The sequence below is a fragment of the Sipha flava genome, unplaced genomic scaffold, assembly GCF_003268045.1.
Source record: "Sipha flava isolate LNK unplaced genomic scaffold, YSA_version1 1_pilon_pilon, whole genome shotgun sequence".
NCBI lineage: Eukaryota > Metazoa > Arthropoda > Insecta > Hemiptera > Aphididae > Sipha > Sipha flava.
In genome coordinates this window covers 4,190,358-4,207,700 of record NW_020272783.1, presented here as the reverse complement: position 1 = coordinate 4,207,700, position 17,343 = coordinate 4,190,358, and the positions used below count along the sequence as shown (strand labels likewise).

The 17,343-nt window shown below is 27.7% G+C and overlaps 1 protein-coding gene across 3 annotated transcripts; it reads right to left on the bottom strand.

Annotated features, from left to right (window-relative positions):
- Positions 1-1,506: 1,506 nt before the first annotated feature.
- On the bottom strand, positions 1,507-8,157 carry LOC112682118 (sialin-like). Of its 3 annotated transcripts, none has more exons than XM_025552619.1 (9): positions 8,056-8,157; positions 5,574-5,649; positions 4,791-5,242; positions 3,749-3,836; positions 3,458-3,681; positions 3,192-3,344; positions 2,985-3,117; positions 2,588-2,826; positions 1,507-1,858 (listed from the first exon to the last, which is right to left on the bottom strand). In XM_025552619.1, exons 2-9 carry the CDS (start codon positions 5,596-5,598, stop codon positions 1,646-1,648), a joined length of 1,527 nt encoding a protein of 508 aa, XP_025408404.1. In that variant the 5' UTR covers positions 5,599-5,649; positions 8,056-8,157; the 3' UTR covers positions 1,507-1,645. The 3 variants fall into 3 exon arrangements, with proteins under 3 accessions (XP_025408404.1, XP_025408401.1, XP_025408402.1); XM_025552616.1 differs by lacking the exon at positions 8,056-8,157 and adding an exon at positions 6,144-6,248; XM_025552617.1 differs by lacking the exon at positions 8,056-8,157 and adding an exon at positions 5,913-6,016.
- Positions 8,158-17,343: the final 9,186 nt, after the last annotated feature.

The following is a 17,343-nucleotide window of genomic DNA, read 5'->3' as shown; positions in this document are numbered from 1 at the left end:
TAATAAATCGAATAACGATTGTATGCGAAGATTGATGAAGCACTATAATATATTATGTCACTTGGGTTTCAAATACCTAATTTAATATAATTATTACTCAAATGAAATTAAATTATTTCAAATCCTTTTTTTAGAATCACAAATTGTAAAACACAAAATGCAATGTTTATTTTATCTGAAAATATTTGTAAGAAGTTACATAAAAAATTTATGAAAAAAATTAATTGCAAATAGATTTCTCGTAGAAATAATAAATTTTGTATTCTTAGAACTTGACAATACAATAAATTCTACTGAATCAAACTTTTCTTTAGTTTTCTTTTCATACCGCTTAATGTATCTCTTGCTAATCTTGCCCAGTCTACAAATTAAAAAGTTATTGCATCAGTTCATTGTTACTAACTTGAACAAAAGTTTAAATTATAGAAAAATAAAATTCATCATTTTATGACCAGTATATTCCTCAATGCTTTGTTTTTTATTAAACATATTGAGTAAGTAAAAAATGTGAAATATATAAAAAATTATTAAAAAACTAAAAAAAAATGATTAAACAATTTGCAATTTGAATACATTTTTTTTTTACGATCGATTAAAACTATAAATTGATTTACTACTACCTTTTAAATATTAATAATTATACATAACAAAACTGTATTGGCCTTAAAAAACTAAAAAAATGTGTTCTCTCATATATTGTGTAATTTTCTGTAATTATAATGTTCTTCTGAATAATTTTAAATACTGACATTGACACGGTCGTGTCACACAGATACCACGATCTCACACGTAACACCCCTTTGTCTTGTTTCAATTATATGTTCGATTACCAATCGAGACATCCGAGCGATTAAAGAAACTAAATTTAGAGACGGCGATGTGTCACAAGGCGTTCGCGAATACAAGTGAAGATAAGAGATACAATTGATAAGAGCATAAGGCCGCCATCTTGCAGCTATTCGGCGCTTTCTGTCTCTAGACGCTTGTTTCGTGGATGGTGTGCCGACCGTGAACGACCGGCTAACTTGTCTGCATTTAGCCGTCTCCGTGGCCTTTTTACATTTTAGCATTCTTGTTATTTTCGTAATTTTGATATTGTTCTTTTCCCCATTCTTATTTGTTATTCTATTAAATAATATGTATTAAATAATACACAAATATTATTATTATTATTATTAACTTAATTTTTTTATTATTATAATTTATTTTTTATTTTTTTGAGTTGAGCATCGTGACCACATTTATAATAAATTCAAAAACATCATTTTTAATATTTTAAATGTTTAAATTACTTATAACCATAGACGGTATATACATTCATACACAGGTATACATTAAAAGTTTGAATACATTACAACGATTTCATCCTAAATAAGTCATGGCGTATTTAAAAAAAAAAAATAATAATAATAATAACCTTGGTAAGTAGAACAAATATTAATAATATAAATATTCTAATATTGTACAAAATAAAAAGTCAAATAACTGTATATAAATATAATACGTTTATCTACAAAAATGTATATGGTACGACACATTTAAAATTATAAAATTACATTTTTTTTTACATAATTTTTACTAGATAACCAATACAGCAGTACAAGCTAATTTAAAATGTCAAATAAATGTAAAAAAAATACATAAATCAATTAATTATATTTTTAGTAGTCGTAGGAACTTTGCTTTGAGTTGTATGATCGACATCATTTGATTCTATAGATTTCTCTTTAGTGCTTGAAGATTTTTCGCTATTCCAAGGCTGTAATTCAGCACTTCCGAATATAGAATATATAATGGCAGATGTCACCATCGTGGAACACATTATCCAAAACACTATGCGCCACTCAGAAACGGTTCTCTAAAATATTTAAAATTTATAAATTAAAAAAAATCAAAATTATTCTATGTATAATCTGACCATAGTTTATTAAATTCTTTAAGGTATATTTTTCATGCGCATTGACTTAGATTTAAGAAAAAGAAATACTAATTTAAAAATATTTCATTTATAACCTACTGCTAAAATTAAACGGCAAACAAATGAGCCTTTTTGCTTTTTATTGTAAAATAATAGTGTAAATTCAAGAATTTTGATTTTAAATCATTTACACAAATTTAAAATAATTTTGAACAGTCCTTCCTTTTTCCACGAAAAAAAAAATTAATTTCCATGATATAATATTTCATTCATTTATTTATTTATTAACTACAATAGCAATTATTTTACTAAATGTAAAATGTATTATCCTATAAACATAAAATATATACAATTTAAAAATGTTTCATTAGCTATGTTTAGTTACTACTGATGAATATGAATTAATATATAACATAGGACCAAATAACTACTGTCATTTGGTAATGGTTTCTAGCGAAAGAACAACAATTTTTTTCAGAATGAAGTAGAAATAATTTTTAAATCTTTTACGTGATGGTGTTACATTCTATAAAAATTAGAGCAAAGTTTTGAAGATTTCATAATATTTTTTTCAATATTTATTGTTTTTGTAATGATTAAGATGTATATTTATATAATATTATTTTATTGATATTAAACAACGTATATCAAATTAATAAAATTACTCACGTCTGGCGTTAAAAGACCGACAATAAAAGGAGAAGCCATTCCAGATAAACACCCAATTCCATTAACAAGTGCCATTATCGAAGGTGAATAATTTGGAGACAAGTCTAAAGCATTAATACGAATGCTAGGATAGCAGAATCCCATGAGTAACATTCCTGAATTAAAGAAAAAAGTAGCTGCGAGTCTGTGACATCCTGAAAATGAAGCGCACATTACTCCCAATCCTGGACCAACAGTTCCTGAAAATGTATATAAATATTGAATTAATTATAGTATCATTACTAATAACATTAAATAAATGTATTTATATTTTATTTATTTATTTTGTTTAGTATAATCTATAGTATTATATTGTTCGGAATAGATCAACTTACAATTAGGTACTATACTTGCTTACCTATAACAGCTCCGATTTTTCTCACTCGAGTTACTGTCAAATATTTTTTTGTTATCAGATAATCACTCGCTATACCCGATAGTGACGCCATAGACCATTGAGCCAGGTATGGAGTGGATGATAAAAATCCGTTCTAAGTATCCGTGCAGGAATAATAAATTGTTTTATAGTTAAATCATGTAAATAGTTTTCAAACATAAAACTTACCTGTTCCTTCGAAAAATGTAATACATCGTTCATATATTTTGGAAGATCGTTGGCTATAGTGTATTGGCCCCAATCGAATCCGATTTCTACCGCAATTAATGCCCAAACAGCTGGCGTTAATATTATTTTACACCATGGTGTGGGTGCTAAATGCTTTCAAAAGAAAAAAAAATTGATATTATTTTTTATTAAACAATACTATAGACGACTCATAAATTTCTCATAATCTAATGATAAGTCGTCTGTTTTAATCTACCTTGACTCACATTTTTTCTTTGACAATATCCTATCGTATCATTCAAGTATTTATACTCATTGGACGATATTAAAGGACTTGAAATTGGATCGTTAAAAACAATTGACAACCAAACAGTCAACCATATTAAAGCAATAATTCCAAAACAGTAGAAAACGTTGGGCCATCCTCCAGGTATGCAATCAATTATAATTCCACTAAACAAATTCGCAACAATCTGTCCGATTGCAACACCTAAGCCCAACAGTGAATCACATAAAAAAATTACTATTTCATGCAGTGTATAGATATACAGACTTACCAGAAAACACAAGAGTTGAAAGTTTTCCCTTCTCCTGAGGTGGTGCCCACTGTACCATTAAGTTGCAAAGCGCAGGAAAAAGTATTCCCTTTGAAAACGCAATAAAATAAAATTAATGTTGATTTTTAAATAATAACAATAATCGAATTGTAATATACTATTACTGAAACTAAAAAAATATGTTGAAAGTACAGTCAGAAATTATAGTAATTTGTTCAAAATACCGAAAATCATATATAGAGGCGTAGATAAAGATTATTTATTGGGAGGAGGTTGATATATTTAGGTAATAATAATTTTTAGTATTACCTACTTACTAATTTAATAACTGGGATTTTAGTAATGGGGAGAGAGGCTTGAACTTTCATGATCCAACCTTACATACGCCACTGATCATGTATAATATTAGAACACCACCGTTGTATGCTCAGCATTTTAAAACAAAGGGGATATGAAGTTCACTAAACTTAACCATATAATCAATTTATTTGCTCTTCTTATAAAAATTAAAAATATACAGGAATGCTGATTGAATATTATTTAATTTGATAAAATTTAAGATACTAGGTATCTTATTTGTTATCGAATTCATGTAGTAATATTTACTGGATATAATGTGAAAAATATTTTTGTGATGTAGCAATAATTTTTTTAATAATATATCAAAACTAAATCGAATTAAATTATTTTAAACTGTATTATCTATATAATAGTTCAATATACAATGATGATTATTTAGTTTTGATGAATTTATCCATACACAAGATACAAGTAAATTCATGGGCACAGGGATAAGATATACCTCTTTCCCCGCGAGCATGCTCTTAGAGTACCATATGTGAAGTATTGTTTTACAGAGGTTCTTGAGAGATGTTTTTTTTCTACAGAAGTCCCGTACCTATCCATTAATATCTACTTAAAAATATACATACTGTTAACGATTAATATGTTGTTATTATACCTATTATTGTTATTTTTTTAGTAATAATTACTATAAATATTATCGTTATGTTATTTTTTTCAAGGGCTATTTTAGATTTACCTCTCCTAGTCCTTGGATGAAACGCAGAATAATCAGGTACCTGGGTCCAATTTTGGCCACGGTTGGTGTTAGTAATGTCAATACCGACGATGACGTTATGGTGTAGACAGTGGGGAATTTGCCACCGAACCTTTGCGCCAACCAACCACCTGGTATATGGGTGACAATGTAACCGTAGTAGAACGCGGACAGAATCATTCCCTGTGTCTCTTCATCCCACGTGAATCGGTCGCTCTGGTCCTCCATGAGAACTGGACTAGTCCCGTTGTTCTGAAATTCCAGGTCCGATGGCATAGGGCAAACCAACCCTTCTTGAACGTACTTACTCTCATTTACGATCACTGGCCTGACCATCTGCATCATCGTCATGCTCAGGCAACTTCGCATCGTGAACGCAATGGTCACAGCCATCATACTCATCACGGTCACTATCCATCGCTGGGGTAGGCTTTCTGAAATTGATGAGAGGGTGAGTGAAACGCGATTGTAGTTATGAAACAGACGTTCGCTACGATTAAGTTCAAATATTTTAAATTATACGATTAATTATTTTGGTTCTAGTCTAAAACTTTCACTTTGTATATTTTCTATCTTATAATATTTTTTTATTATTTTTATGTACACTATACTTTATATAAACATTGAAACGCTTTGAATCTTAATCAAAATTGATAACAATTAATAAATACGATTAAAAATTAAGATAAATTAAGTTTAAAAATTATAAATTCATCATATGTTTTTTTAATTTGAAATAATTATAAATTTATGATATTAGCTCACTTATATAATTTTTAATAGCCTTCATGTTTTCTTGTTGTTTTTATCAAGATGTATTTCTAAAACGATTTGGTAATATCTGAAATATGTAAAATAAAAATAATAATTAAAATAAGATTATTAATTAAGGTTATTTATTTAAATAATAATAGTAAGAATAAATTATAAATATCAAATGTATGTTTAACAAATTTTAAGCATTAAAATTGTTTTTCTAAATAATTATTTAGTCGACAACGAATTTGTTGTAAACTTTTATAATGCTTAATATTACTGAAAAAACACAATGGGCATATTAAAATAACATATCTGACTATTTTATAATTAATAGTATTTTTTTACTTGAGCTTTAACCAAAATTGATTAATTTGTACACAATTTATAGTAAAAATGAAAATCTAGAATTTGAATTTATGGCGTCTTCGATTCATAAATGTCTGAAAACATGTTAATGAAAACATATTTCATTTCTATCCGAGTGAATAACTATCATATAATCTATATAAACTAAAAAAAATGTGTAATATTTATATAAATATATAAGTAATTTAAAACATTATTGATTATTATTACTTTTATAAAATATATTTTTTGTAATACTTCGCAACACAATGAAAACTGTCTAAGGCACATCGAAGATTCTGTTTTAAACTAAATTTCTGGCTTATTCAATATCACATAATGCACGAAGGCACCGAATTAAATTTCCATCTAAGGTCTCCATATTATCAAAGGTCATTATGAAACGGGATACACTGTAATTATCATATGAGCTAAACTGCTACGCAGCTTGGGTGCTCGGTTCATACACTTGGCAGGGCTACGTGGGGAAATTCATCAATTATTAACAAACATTTATACACCTATGTAAAAAGTTTTTATAACATTTAAAATTTTAAAAACTTGTGTAGCATAAAAGCTTATAATAAAATATTAATTTGTCTATATTATTTTACTTTGTCATTTGGACCAAAATGAAATTTTATTTTATTCATAATTTGAATCTAAATTAAACACTTTATTTATCAATTATTTTATTAATCTTGTTTATTTTAATTACTTAACTATATAATTGTTACAGTACATGTATATGAAAATTTATCATGTCAATTTATACATACCTATTATACATAATCAGAAGTGACATCAATGGTTAGCAAAAGTATTCAACATAATTTACGAGTGTACGCAATTATACATACCATAGATATATTGTATAATTCAAGTAAATATACACGTTTAATAGGAGTACATTATGTACTATATGAACAAAATATGTGTTGTACAATTTACTTATAAGGAATATTGCTCTTGGTTATTAAAAAAATTCTTGTGTTTCTTATACAATAAATATCAACATTATGAGAAAAATTAAATTAATCCACACTTAATATATTGAGCGATTGAATGGATCATTCAATTCATATAATAGTTATTACTATTATTCAAACGATAAAATAATAGCACTAACTTTTAAAATAACAAATACAATAATTATTAAAGACTATAATTAAATTTATTGCATGTGATGATGTGAAATATACAAATTTTCAAAACAGCATTTACAAATATACATAAAATATACTAATTATATAGATATTAAAATTAATATTTATTCTTCAATATTATTATGAAAATAATTATATACTTACAATTATAAATTTATAAATTTGTTCAGTTCAATTACACAAAAATTACAAATTGATTGTTTTATGCCATATTTTTTCTATCGAACAATATCAAAATTATTCTTTGTCGGCTTAAGCATTTAAATTTGAAATTAAGAAAATTGTGTAAGTACTAGGTTCTTATACAATCTAACGACAGCAATTGGGTATAATAAGGTATTGCATCTGACACTGAAGTACATCATGTAGCATACATAACGATAACAAGAAAAAAACAACTAAATAATTGCAAATTATAATTTACAACAATATCAAAATTGTATAAATATTGTTTTATAATAAGTATACATAGTAATTAATGGTGAGAAAGTATTAATTTGTGACACTTTTTTTAAAAATAACATTATTATTTCATTATTTTTGTTGAAGCTGTAATTTAGTGATTTATTACAGATTATAGAAGTATAGGTTATGGTCAGTGTCATGACTAGACCACTCTAGGCCTGTGTGCGAATTAAAACTTCGAGGCCAATCAAACATTTTTGAGCATTTGACCTTTTGAGGCCCTATAATAAATAGTTCGAGACCTGTGACCCGTATGCATTGCACCCTCAGCGCACCCGGTTTTTACGGCACTGCTTAGGGTTGTAATTGCTGATATATAATATGAATTACATAAGTAAAATGATTTTAATAATATGATAATATAATATTATTGATGATGTGTAATAAAGTGAATCTAGCTTTATTGAACAAGGGGAGACATTATAATTCAAAATGAGCTAAACATTATGATTACCTTTTCCTGTGGTAGGAAGAAATATTATTTTGTATTTCTATGTAATATATTTTCTTACCTCGTCTTGACTTAGAATTGAATAGTTGATTCGTAGGTACAAAAAAAGATAGAATTTTAAGGAAATAAATATTACTTGATACTTTTCTTACGTTTTTGGCAAATACTTTACGGAGACACACCACACAACACTGTTTATGGAGACTGGCCAAGAAGTGGTATGTAGATAGAGCGTTTCTCTTGCCTTTTTATGTCTCCAATTGTTATTGCTATTGTGCATTTCCATCATTATGTTTTTATTAATTAGATATATTACAATAATACTTTATGTTATATTTTTATATACATATTATTCTTAAAATTATATACTATTGTACATTACAAACTAACTTAATTATTAATATGAGCTCGTAAACACATTTATTATTGATTAGTCTTTTTAATTTGTTTTTATTAATTGTAATGATGACTAACATGTGTACATGGTACAATCGATTGTCACCTATTAAAAAGTATGAAATATACTCAAGTAAACTTAAATTTTTAATTAATCAATATACTAATCATACTTGTATTATTTTTGACGACTATAGTTTACCAGGAATCGTGTAAAATAATGACAATGGTGGCTTATTATATTCTTATTCTTCAACCCCTAGAGCGTCTTGTATTCCCGCATTATTTTCAATATGCTAATTTTATAAGATGAATAATACTTCTTATGCCCATGATTCTATTTTGGACCTTATGTTCTCGAACAACAAACTTCTTTCTGCTAATAAATCTCTTGAACTGGTTGTACCTACAGACTCATATCACCCAGCGCCATGCATCACTTTGCCAGATAGTCTTAAAATTCCTTCTTGTAGCCGCATCCAATCATTTTATAATTTTACTAAAGCATGTAAAGCAAGTAATGAGTACCTTCTTGGAATCCTTTGACTGATACTCTACTTTTATACCTTTCGATGTTGAGACTGTATTTAACACTTTTTTGATGATCTGCATCAATTCATAATTTATTTTTTTCCTAAGTGTAGGTTTCGTTCATCGATTTACCCATCTTGGTATTCAATATAATTCAAACAAATTGTAGTTTTGAAAAAAAAATCCCACGCTAAATTCAAATCATCCATCTTCAAGCAGTTATGATTACAAGGAATTCTCTCTTCTCTGTGCTAAATTAAAATATAAATTAAAACAAATACTTCCACAACTATGCAAAGAGGGCAGATGATTCGTTAAAAAGTAGTCCAAATACATTCTGGCAAATAATTAACAAAAATAGGTCCAATTTCAAAGATATCCCCAAGGTAGTTTTATTTTATGGTAAATCCTCTTCAAACGTGCAAGAGTTTGCTGAACTATTTTCTTCTTATTTCTGCTCCATCTACTCTTCCTTGGATTGTATCTCTGTTAGCCTTGGCATATCTTCTTTTGACCTGCCTAACAATATTTCCTTGATCGTCAGTGATTTCTGCTATAAATTACTTTACTACGTAATAACAAGTTTGTTGGTCCGATGGCCTACCTGGCGTATTTCTTTATAATTTAAAATAATATATTTTACCATCTTTAGATCTTTTTGAGACGATCACTTAATAAAGGTATCTTCCCATCCATACTCAAATTAGGATCTATTACGTCCATTCTGAGGTCTGACAATCCATTTATTATCTCTAATTATAGGCCCATTTCTATTCAATCTCATATCGCCAACTTATTCGAATCACTGGTCTTAAATTATATACATAGATCTATTAATAATATTATTATGGAAAAGCAACACGAATTTGCCCGCGTCGTTCAACAAATATAAATAGCTTAATTTTCATAATTTTGTTTTCAACACTTTTCAACATCATTCGCAGGTTGACGTTATTTACATGAACTTTCATAAAGCCTTCGTGATAATGCGAATCATGTATTCTTAATGAAAATTTTAAAAGAGTATGGTATAGGTGAATCATTTAATTTGTTATCTTAGTTTAGATTCTATCTAGAGAATAATAGATACCAATCTATCAAACTTTAAATCAAATGTATTCCTTACCCTTTTATTGTACCTCAAGATGATTACCAGTCTCCATTATTATTTTCTATTTGCATCAACAATCGAAATCAGTGGTTCTCAAACTGTGCTCTACGGAGTCCTAGGGTTCTGAGAGTACCCTAGAGACTCCGTGGGCAAATCTGAATTAATTAATTTTAAATATTATTATATTTCTAAGTTATCGAGGAAAATCACTGGTATGATTACTTGAATTGCATAATGAATTATAAGTTTTAGTGACATCTATTTAATTTACAACTCAGACTTCTAATAAAATTTGGTTATTCCGACTTCATTACTTGGCTGTTATTTTCATAAAATGAAATTAAGTAAATTTGTCAATACAACGTAAAATTATCATAGTTTTCACAGCAAATGGCAAAATTCGAACTTCTAAAAAAAATTTTAATTTTGGATTGTGTATTTTTCTTAGTATAAAATATTGATAATTATTGTTATCTGGAATATTAATTCTTAATTTTCGGTGCACCGCAATTTTTTTTTGGAATATAAGGGCTCCGCGAACAAAAAAGTTTGAGAACCACTGGCTAAGTAAAGATAAGTAAAACATCATTGTAATTGTCTATGTTTTGATGATGATATCAAACTTTATATGCATATTAACTCTATGGACGATTGTCTTAAGCTACAATGCGATTTGAATAGTTTTGTTGCATTTTTCGATAAATTAGGTTTATCTCTGAATTTAGTTAAATGTAAAGTCATGACATTCAATAGGATCTGCTTCCCTCAAATGTTCTCTTATCATCTTCATTGTTGCATATTCAACATTTTATATTGTATACTTGTTATATACGTTATGTTTATATCAACAATAATAATAAGTATCATATTACTATCAGTGGGGACTGTCCATCGGTTATTAGCGAGTAGAAAATTTTAATGTACTTCATTACAATTTACACGTTTGACAATAAATGTCTATAAAATCATTTATGTTATTATTCATATTAGTTATATATAACATTCATGATTCTATAATTTCTCGCTGTGATGGATTCGTGCTGGACCTTGAATTCAAGCTTTCCAGCAATTTTGATCCGAGTATTTATATTGAGATGATTTGATATAAAGCCCTAAGAGTCATGAGTATTATAATGAACCTGTCAAAGGATCTTAAGTTAACTACCTCATTAAAGTATTATAATGATCAATAGTTCGACCAATTATCGAGTATGATGCCATTATATGGGAGCCCCATACCGTCAACAATGCTTACCAGGTTGAAAGAGTGCAGCGTAGATTCTTGAGAGCAAGGGCGTATTTGTGGGGGACGGCGAAGGGGGAATTCTTCCCCCCCCATGATTCATATTTTTGTTGAATATAATACAATGATTTACTTAAAAATAATGTAATGTATAAATAATTAAGAATATAAATTACTAGTCTATCATTATAACAGAAACATGAACTGTAGGTAATGAACTGTAAATTATTTTTAAGTTTGTATTGAAGAAAAATTAGTTTTGCCCCCCCCCCCCCCATGGCCACAACTCAAATACGCCGTTTCTTAAGAATCACCAGCTACTTTCTGGGCATTAATTGTGCACTACATGACTACACTCCAGTTTCCAACCAACTTGGGCAAGCTTCATTAGCGGAACGCAGGCGTAATATGATGCAAACTTCTTAAAAGGATTGTTATTACTAATATTGTAAACTCTCCGATCTTACTCTCAGTTATAAATTTTAGAGTTCCTCAATGTACCTTTCGTTCCATAACTACTTTCCATGTATCTCTATGTACCACCAACTACTTGTTTAACAAGCTGTTAAGACGTATTATGTCTAATGCCAACACGAACCCCACTTTTCTTATTTAACCAATTGTATTATAAATCAGCATCGTTACATTCTGCTATTATTGTATAATACCTTTATTTCACTATCTTTATAATTGTTACATAATAGTTATTTTTGTTGATAATTATTATAATTAATATCCTAACCTGTTATTATTATTTGTTAACTGTCAAAATATAAATGCATCCTCGATAGATTACGTTTAATTTTAACTACAGAATTATAACTTCAAACACTTAAGAAAATAAAGATAATATTAAAAAATTAAACTTGATTATATATTATATATATTTTTATTTTTTATATTTTAGAATGATAGTTCGTGTAAATGTATAATACTGTACAATAATCGATATTATGTACTCATGTTATACTCAATTATATTTATAAGTATATTATATAATAGGTATATATTACGTATTAGACAATATAACTGTTGAAACAATTAGGTCTGTAAATAAAGTAAAATATATTATATATTAGTTTTAAAATTAAAAATAACTTTTATATTTTATCTCACATAATATTTGCGATGCTTCATATATATCATAAATTAATATACATAGCAGTCAAAAAATAACATTCAACTTGTTGAAAAATTGAATTGGTAAATAGTTGTTTCCAAGCTTTTTGAACATCTAGTTATATTTAATTACCTAGTTTATTGATATGGGTATTTAATAAGATAATTTATTTATTTTTAATAACTTGCATATGGTTGGCTTTATTTCAAAAATTATAATAATGAAATAATTGTTTTCATACTATTTTGTCGAATAGCGCAATTAATTAATTATATTGATAATATTAAAATAACATCGAAGTAGATTAAAAATAAAAATCAGTGTTTTATTTTCAATTTAATAAAATGTTCTCCTTTTTTTAATTATAACATTGATCAAATATATAGTAATATTTCATCAATGATTATAATCTCGATTAGAATAATGACAAAAAATATAGAAACAAAATAATGAACAAGATAACAAAGGTTAATAACAGCATGTATGATATGTAACAAAAAAATAATTTTAAAATAATAAAAAAGTCATATAAGATGAAATGAAAAAAAATAAAAGACAACGAAATGATATAGAGCAGACAACTGCGCAACTCATGGCAACCGTTGTACTGTTCGCGGGCTTCAAAATGGGCCCTCTGATAATAAATAATAAAAAATAAATAAAAAATTTGTGATAAAAATAAGTAGTTTAGTTAGTGTTATGTTAGTGCAATAGACTGTTAATATTTAAAGCTTGATGAATTTTAGGAAAAATTATAAAAACATTTAAAACAAGAATTTATTAATTTAAGATAAAATGAGGGGGCTACAGAAATGTCTATATGGGCTACAGCCCCATGCATACTACGCCCATGTGTCGATAGAGATTAGGGTGTATGATAGAGTGATTTGTGGGATAGGATCACAGATATATAAAACAATTGTTATATATATCTGTGGATAGGATACACCCGCATTTATGCATTGTGCTAAACCGCCAAACGGACGTATACCATTGATCGATTATTTCTTAATGTAACTCTGTAAAATTATGTGTTTTTTATTTCTATCTGAGATAATGTGTCATTTTACAGCTTCATACTGTGTTTCTTTCGATATAATATTCTATCCAATTACATCGTTTATCTCTCATACCTACTCACTTATGCATACAGATTATAAAAGTTTCTGTATTATAATATACAAAAAAAAAAAAATTAATTAAAAAAAATATATTAAATTGTATGTAAGGGTGCCCATATGGGGGGGGGCAAGGGAGGGATATATCCCCCTGGAAAATGTCAAAAATCTTGGAAAATTGTTTACTATGATCAGAATATATTTATTTAAATAGAATTTAAAAATTTAATTTAATACCTATATGAAAATCTATAATTTGTTTATGAAAAATCTATTTATTTAGTTTGGAAAATCAGTTTATCAGCTATAAATAACAATACGCTTTTTCGTTTCTATTCTATGGATAATTATCAATTCTTAAAATATTGTGTATTTTCAGAAATACGGTATGTATATGTGTGTGTGTACACCACCATAATATTTATATAATATTTGTAAATTAATATTTTAATAAATATAACTAAAGTTTTAAGTGTCCAATTTATATTATTAATTAATTAAAATTTCAATAAATTACTTTTAAGGTAAATTGGTTAAACAATTATTATTTTATAGTCTTCCAGTTTGATATATATAATGTAATAGTATAATCTGTGGTGTTCCCATAGGATATACTACATATACGACGTATACCTTCAACATAATTTTGAATATTGAGGGGTGTACTACGTATACTCTTAGTCTCAAGCACTTCGTGGAGTACAGATTTTACTTTTGGAATTATTTCGCAACGGACATTCAGTTTTCCCTCAGACGATTAGTATATTAATATGAAGTAATTATTGACCTTTACGATTGTATTGTATTGTATTTCTGTAAGCAATAAAAATGTATGCAGTTAATATTTACAACCCTTTCCCACCATCACCTCCGTTTGAATCGTAAAAATATTTCATGTTCAGATATTCGTCGGTGTAGTATATTCTCAACAAAATCATTGGGAACATCACTGAATATAATGTAAAATTGTAAACCCCTTCCTATATCGAGGGTCATTCCAATTTATGAATAGATTGATAAATGAAAATGTTGCCCCCCCCCTTGAGAATTTTCCTATGGGCGCCCTTGATTGTATGCTGTTCTTATATTTCTTATAATGCACTGGCTACAATTTTAATGATAATTATTATTAAGTTCAATTAAAATACACAAAGTATTAAACATATTTTCAATACAATTTAAGAACAAAAATATTTTTAATTAAAAATTATTTTTATTGTGAATAAAATATTTTAATATAACGATCTCCCATTTAAAAAATTTTAACAATGCTCTCTCTGATTGGAAAACGACTAATCAATTCAGCCGGATCCAGACCACTTTTAAACCTAACGGTATTGATAATTTATATACCTAATATATAAATAAATAATATAAGTTTCTTGTCTATATTGAATAATAAAGTTTTTTTTATTTTTAATAGAAACACTTAAATCCATTTAATTTAGCAATCCGAAAAAAATGCGAATTCGATCAAACTTTCAATTCCAAATCGAATGGATTAGAAGTAAAACATACCGAAGAATCATGTACTGTGAGTAATCCTTTTTCTATCGATTATCGTATAACTATCATATATACAAATATAAGGCATGAGAGAGAGGCTTAACTCCCCAAAACTCATGATTTTACTACATTTTTTTGTTACGACATAAAAACGTCCAGTATAAACCTGAGCTTCAGCTTCCCCAAATTTCAAACACTATTTGTTTCTATGATAACTGTAGAAGTATCGGTACAATTATAAAACAAATCAGATGCTTACTGTTTCCATTGTTACATATAGATAAGCATTCTGTATAGTCTAATCGATCATGTACGTTGAGCCCAGAGGGAGGTAAATTCAAAATTTAATTTTAGCCTTTTAAAAATTCTTGAAAAAAAAAACTTCTAGTATAACTAATAAAATATTCTTAACGTCACAATTGCGTTAAACGAGTACAATGCCCTTTTATGTATACAGTAACTGTCGATAATTGGACTCGAGTGTTTATCAGGGTGTTTGAGTTTATTAACTAAATATGTCAATAAGGCGAAAGACCCCAAAAAAATCCAAATTATTTTTTCAAAATTGTAATTAAATTTGCAAATATTTATTAAGATTTTAGCTGAGTAAAATACAAATATATATATATTACATTTTCATAAATTTATGTGTACAATAAATAAAAATAAAATAATGTATGGATTAAATAGTGAAATACAAAAAAAAAAATGTCCATAACCGAATAAAAAATCCTTTTTTTGTTCCACCATGTCAGAATGACAGTAAAACAATAGCTGTAATAACATTGACCTTTTGAGGCACCATAATATATGAGGCCCGAACAGTTATATCTATACCCATAGGACTCGTGTTTAAGGCCCCTTTTTGGTTGGGATCCGAATAATTGAAATTACAGCTTCAAATTTTAAGCTATAACGTAGGTATTAATAAGACTTTCTAAAAAAAAAATTTTAAATTCTAGAAAAAAATCTTAGATAAATGGTAATGTTAAATAAATAATTACCATTTATCTAAGATTATTATCACGTTAGATAAATAATAAATGCTTAATTGCATGCAATTACATTACAAGCAGATATATGTATTTTATTTCTTATCCCATTATTTAAATTGATTTTTCTTTAAAATTAATAACCTATATTGCACGGCTATACAAAACTTCTCTTACAAAAGAAGCTTTTGATGTTTTTACTCAACTTTTTTTTTGGTTTACTAAAAAGGTCTCTTAGACCCGGGACCCATGGGTCTTTGCATAATCTAGAGCGGCCCTGGGCCCGGGGTCTATGCATGGGCGTATTTAGACTTTCTTCTAGGGGGAGGGGGCGACTCAATTTTTTTCTTTAATTCAAGCTCAAAATGTACAATTAAAATTGTTGGTAATATTTGAATCAGATGAATTATTTGTGGTTTTTTTTTTTTTTTAAACTAATGCTAGATCCATTTAAAATCGACTTTTGTGTAGTTCTTTTTTCTCTTTTTTTTACGCCTATATGTGTTTTGAAATTTACGCTTGTGTTTTATTTGATTTTTCACTAAGTATCTTTATAAGATGATCCACATTATAAAAATTTGAAATGTGTATCTTACATATAATAGATTCCTTAAATACGGATTCAGGGAGGGGCGATCGTCCCCCTCCAAAATATGCCACTAGGTCTATGTGTAATGCACATTCTACAAACTCGATTTTTACAGCACTGCTGTGAGCTCAGTGAGAGGCGACCACTGCATATAACTAAGGCAATGCCGGATCTAGGAAATTTGACGCCCTAGGTTAATAAAAACATAGCATCCATACATTGGTGGAAGTACGGGGTTAGTTCTTGACTTTTTTAATTTTTCATAAGCTTAAGAGTGCCCTCGTATCAACAGCGCTTGGGACAGACATACCCACTTACCCCTCTAGATCCGGCCTTGAACAAAGGCTTATTTAAATTTAGCACATTTGATTTAATATACATGTAGAATATTATATAAGAAATAATCCATAAGAACATACGTGTTGTAAATTATGAATAATGGGCTTGTAATATAGAAATCAAATATTTTTTCTTATAGTAAGATTTATATTAGATTAAAAAAATAGATCAAAATAAAAAAAACAAATAATCCATATAACTCTGTTTATTTTTTTACAGAAAACAATTGCATTGTATACATTATGTGTTTTTATTCAACGATATAAACCATAGTTTTAGTGGTACAATAAAATAATATTATTAGTAAAATGTAGCGATCTGTTGTGCGAAATAGGTCAAAATCCCATTTCATAAATTTTACCACCATGAAGTATCGGCGGAATTCGAAAATAATACTTTGGTCA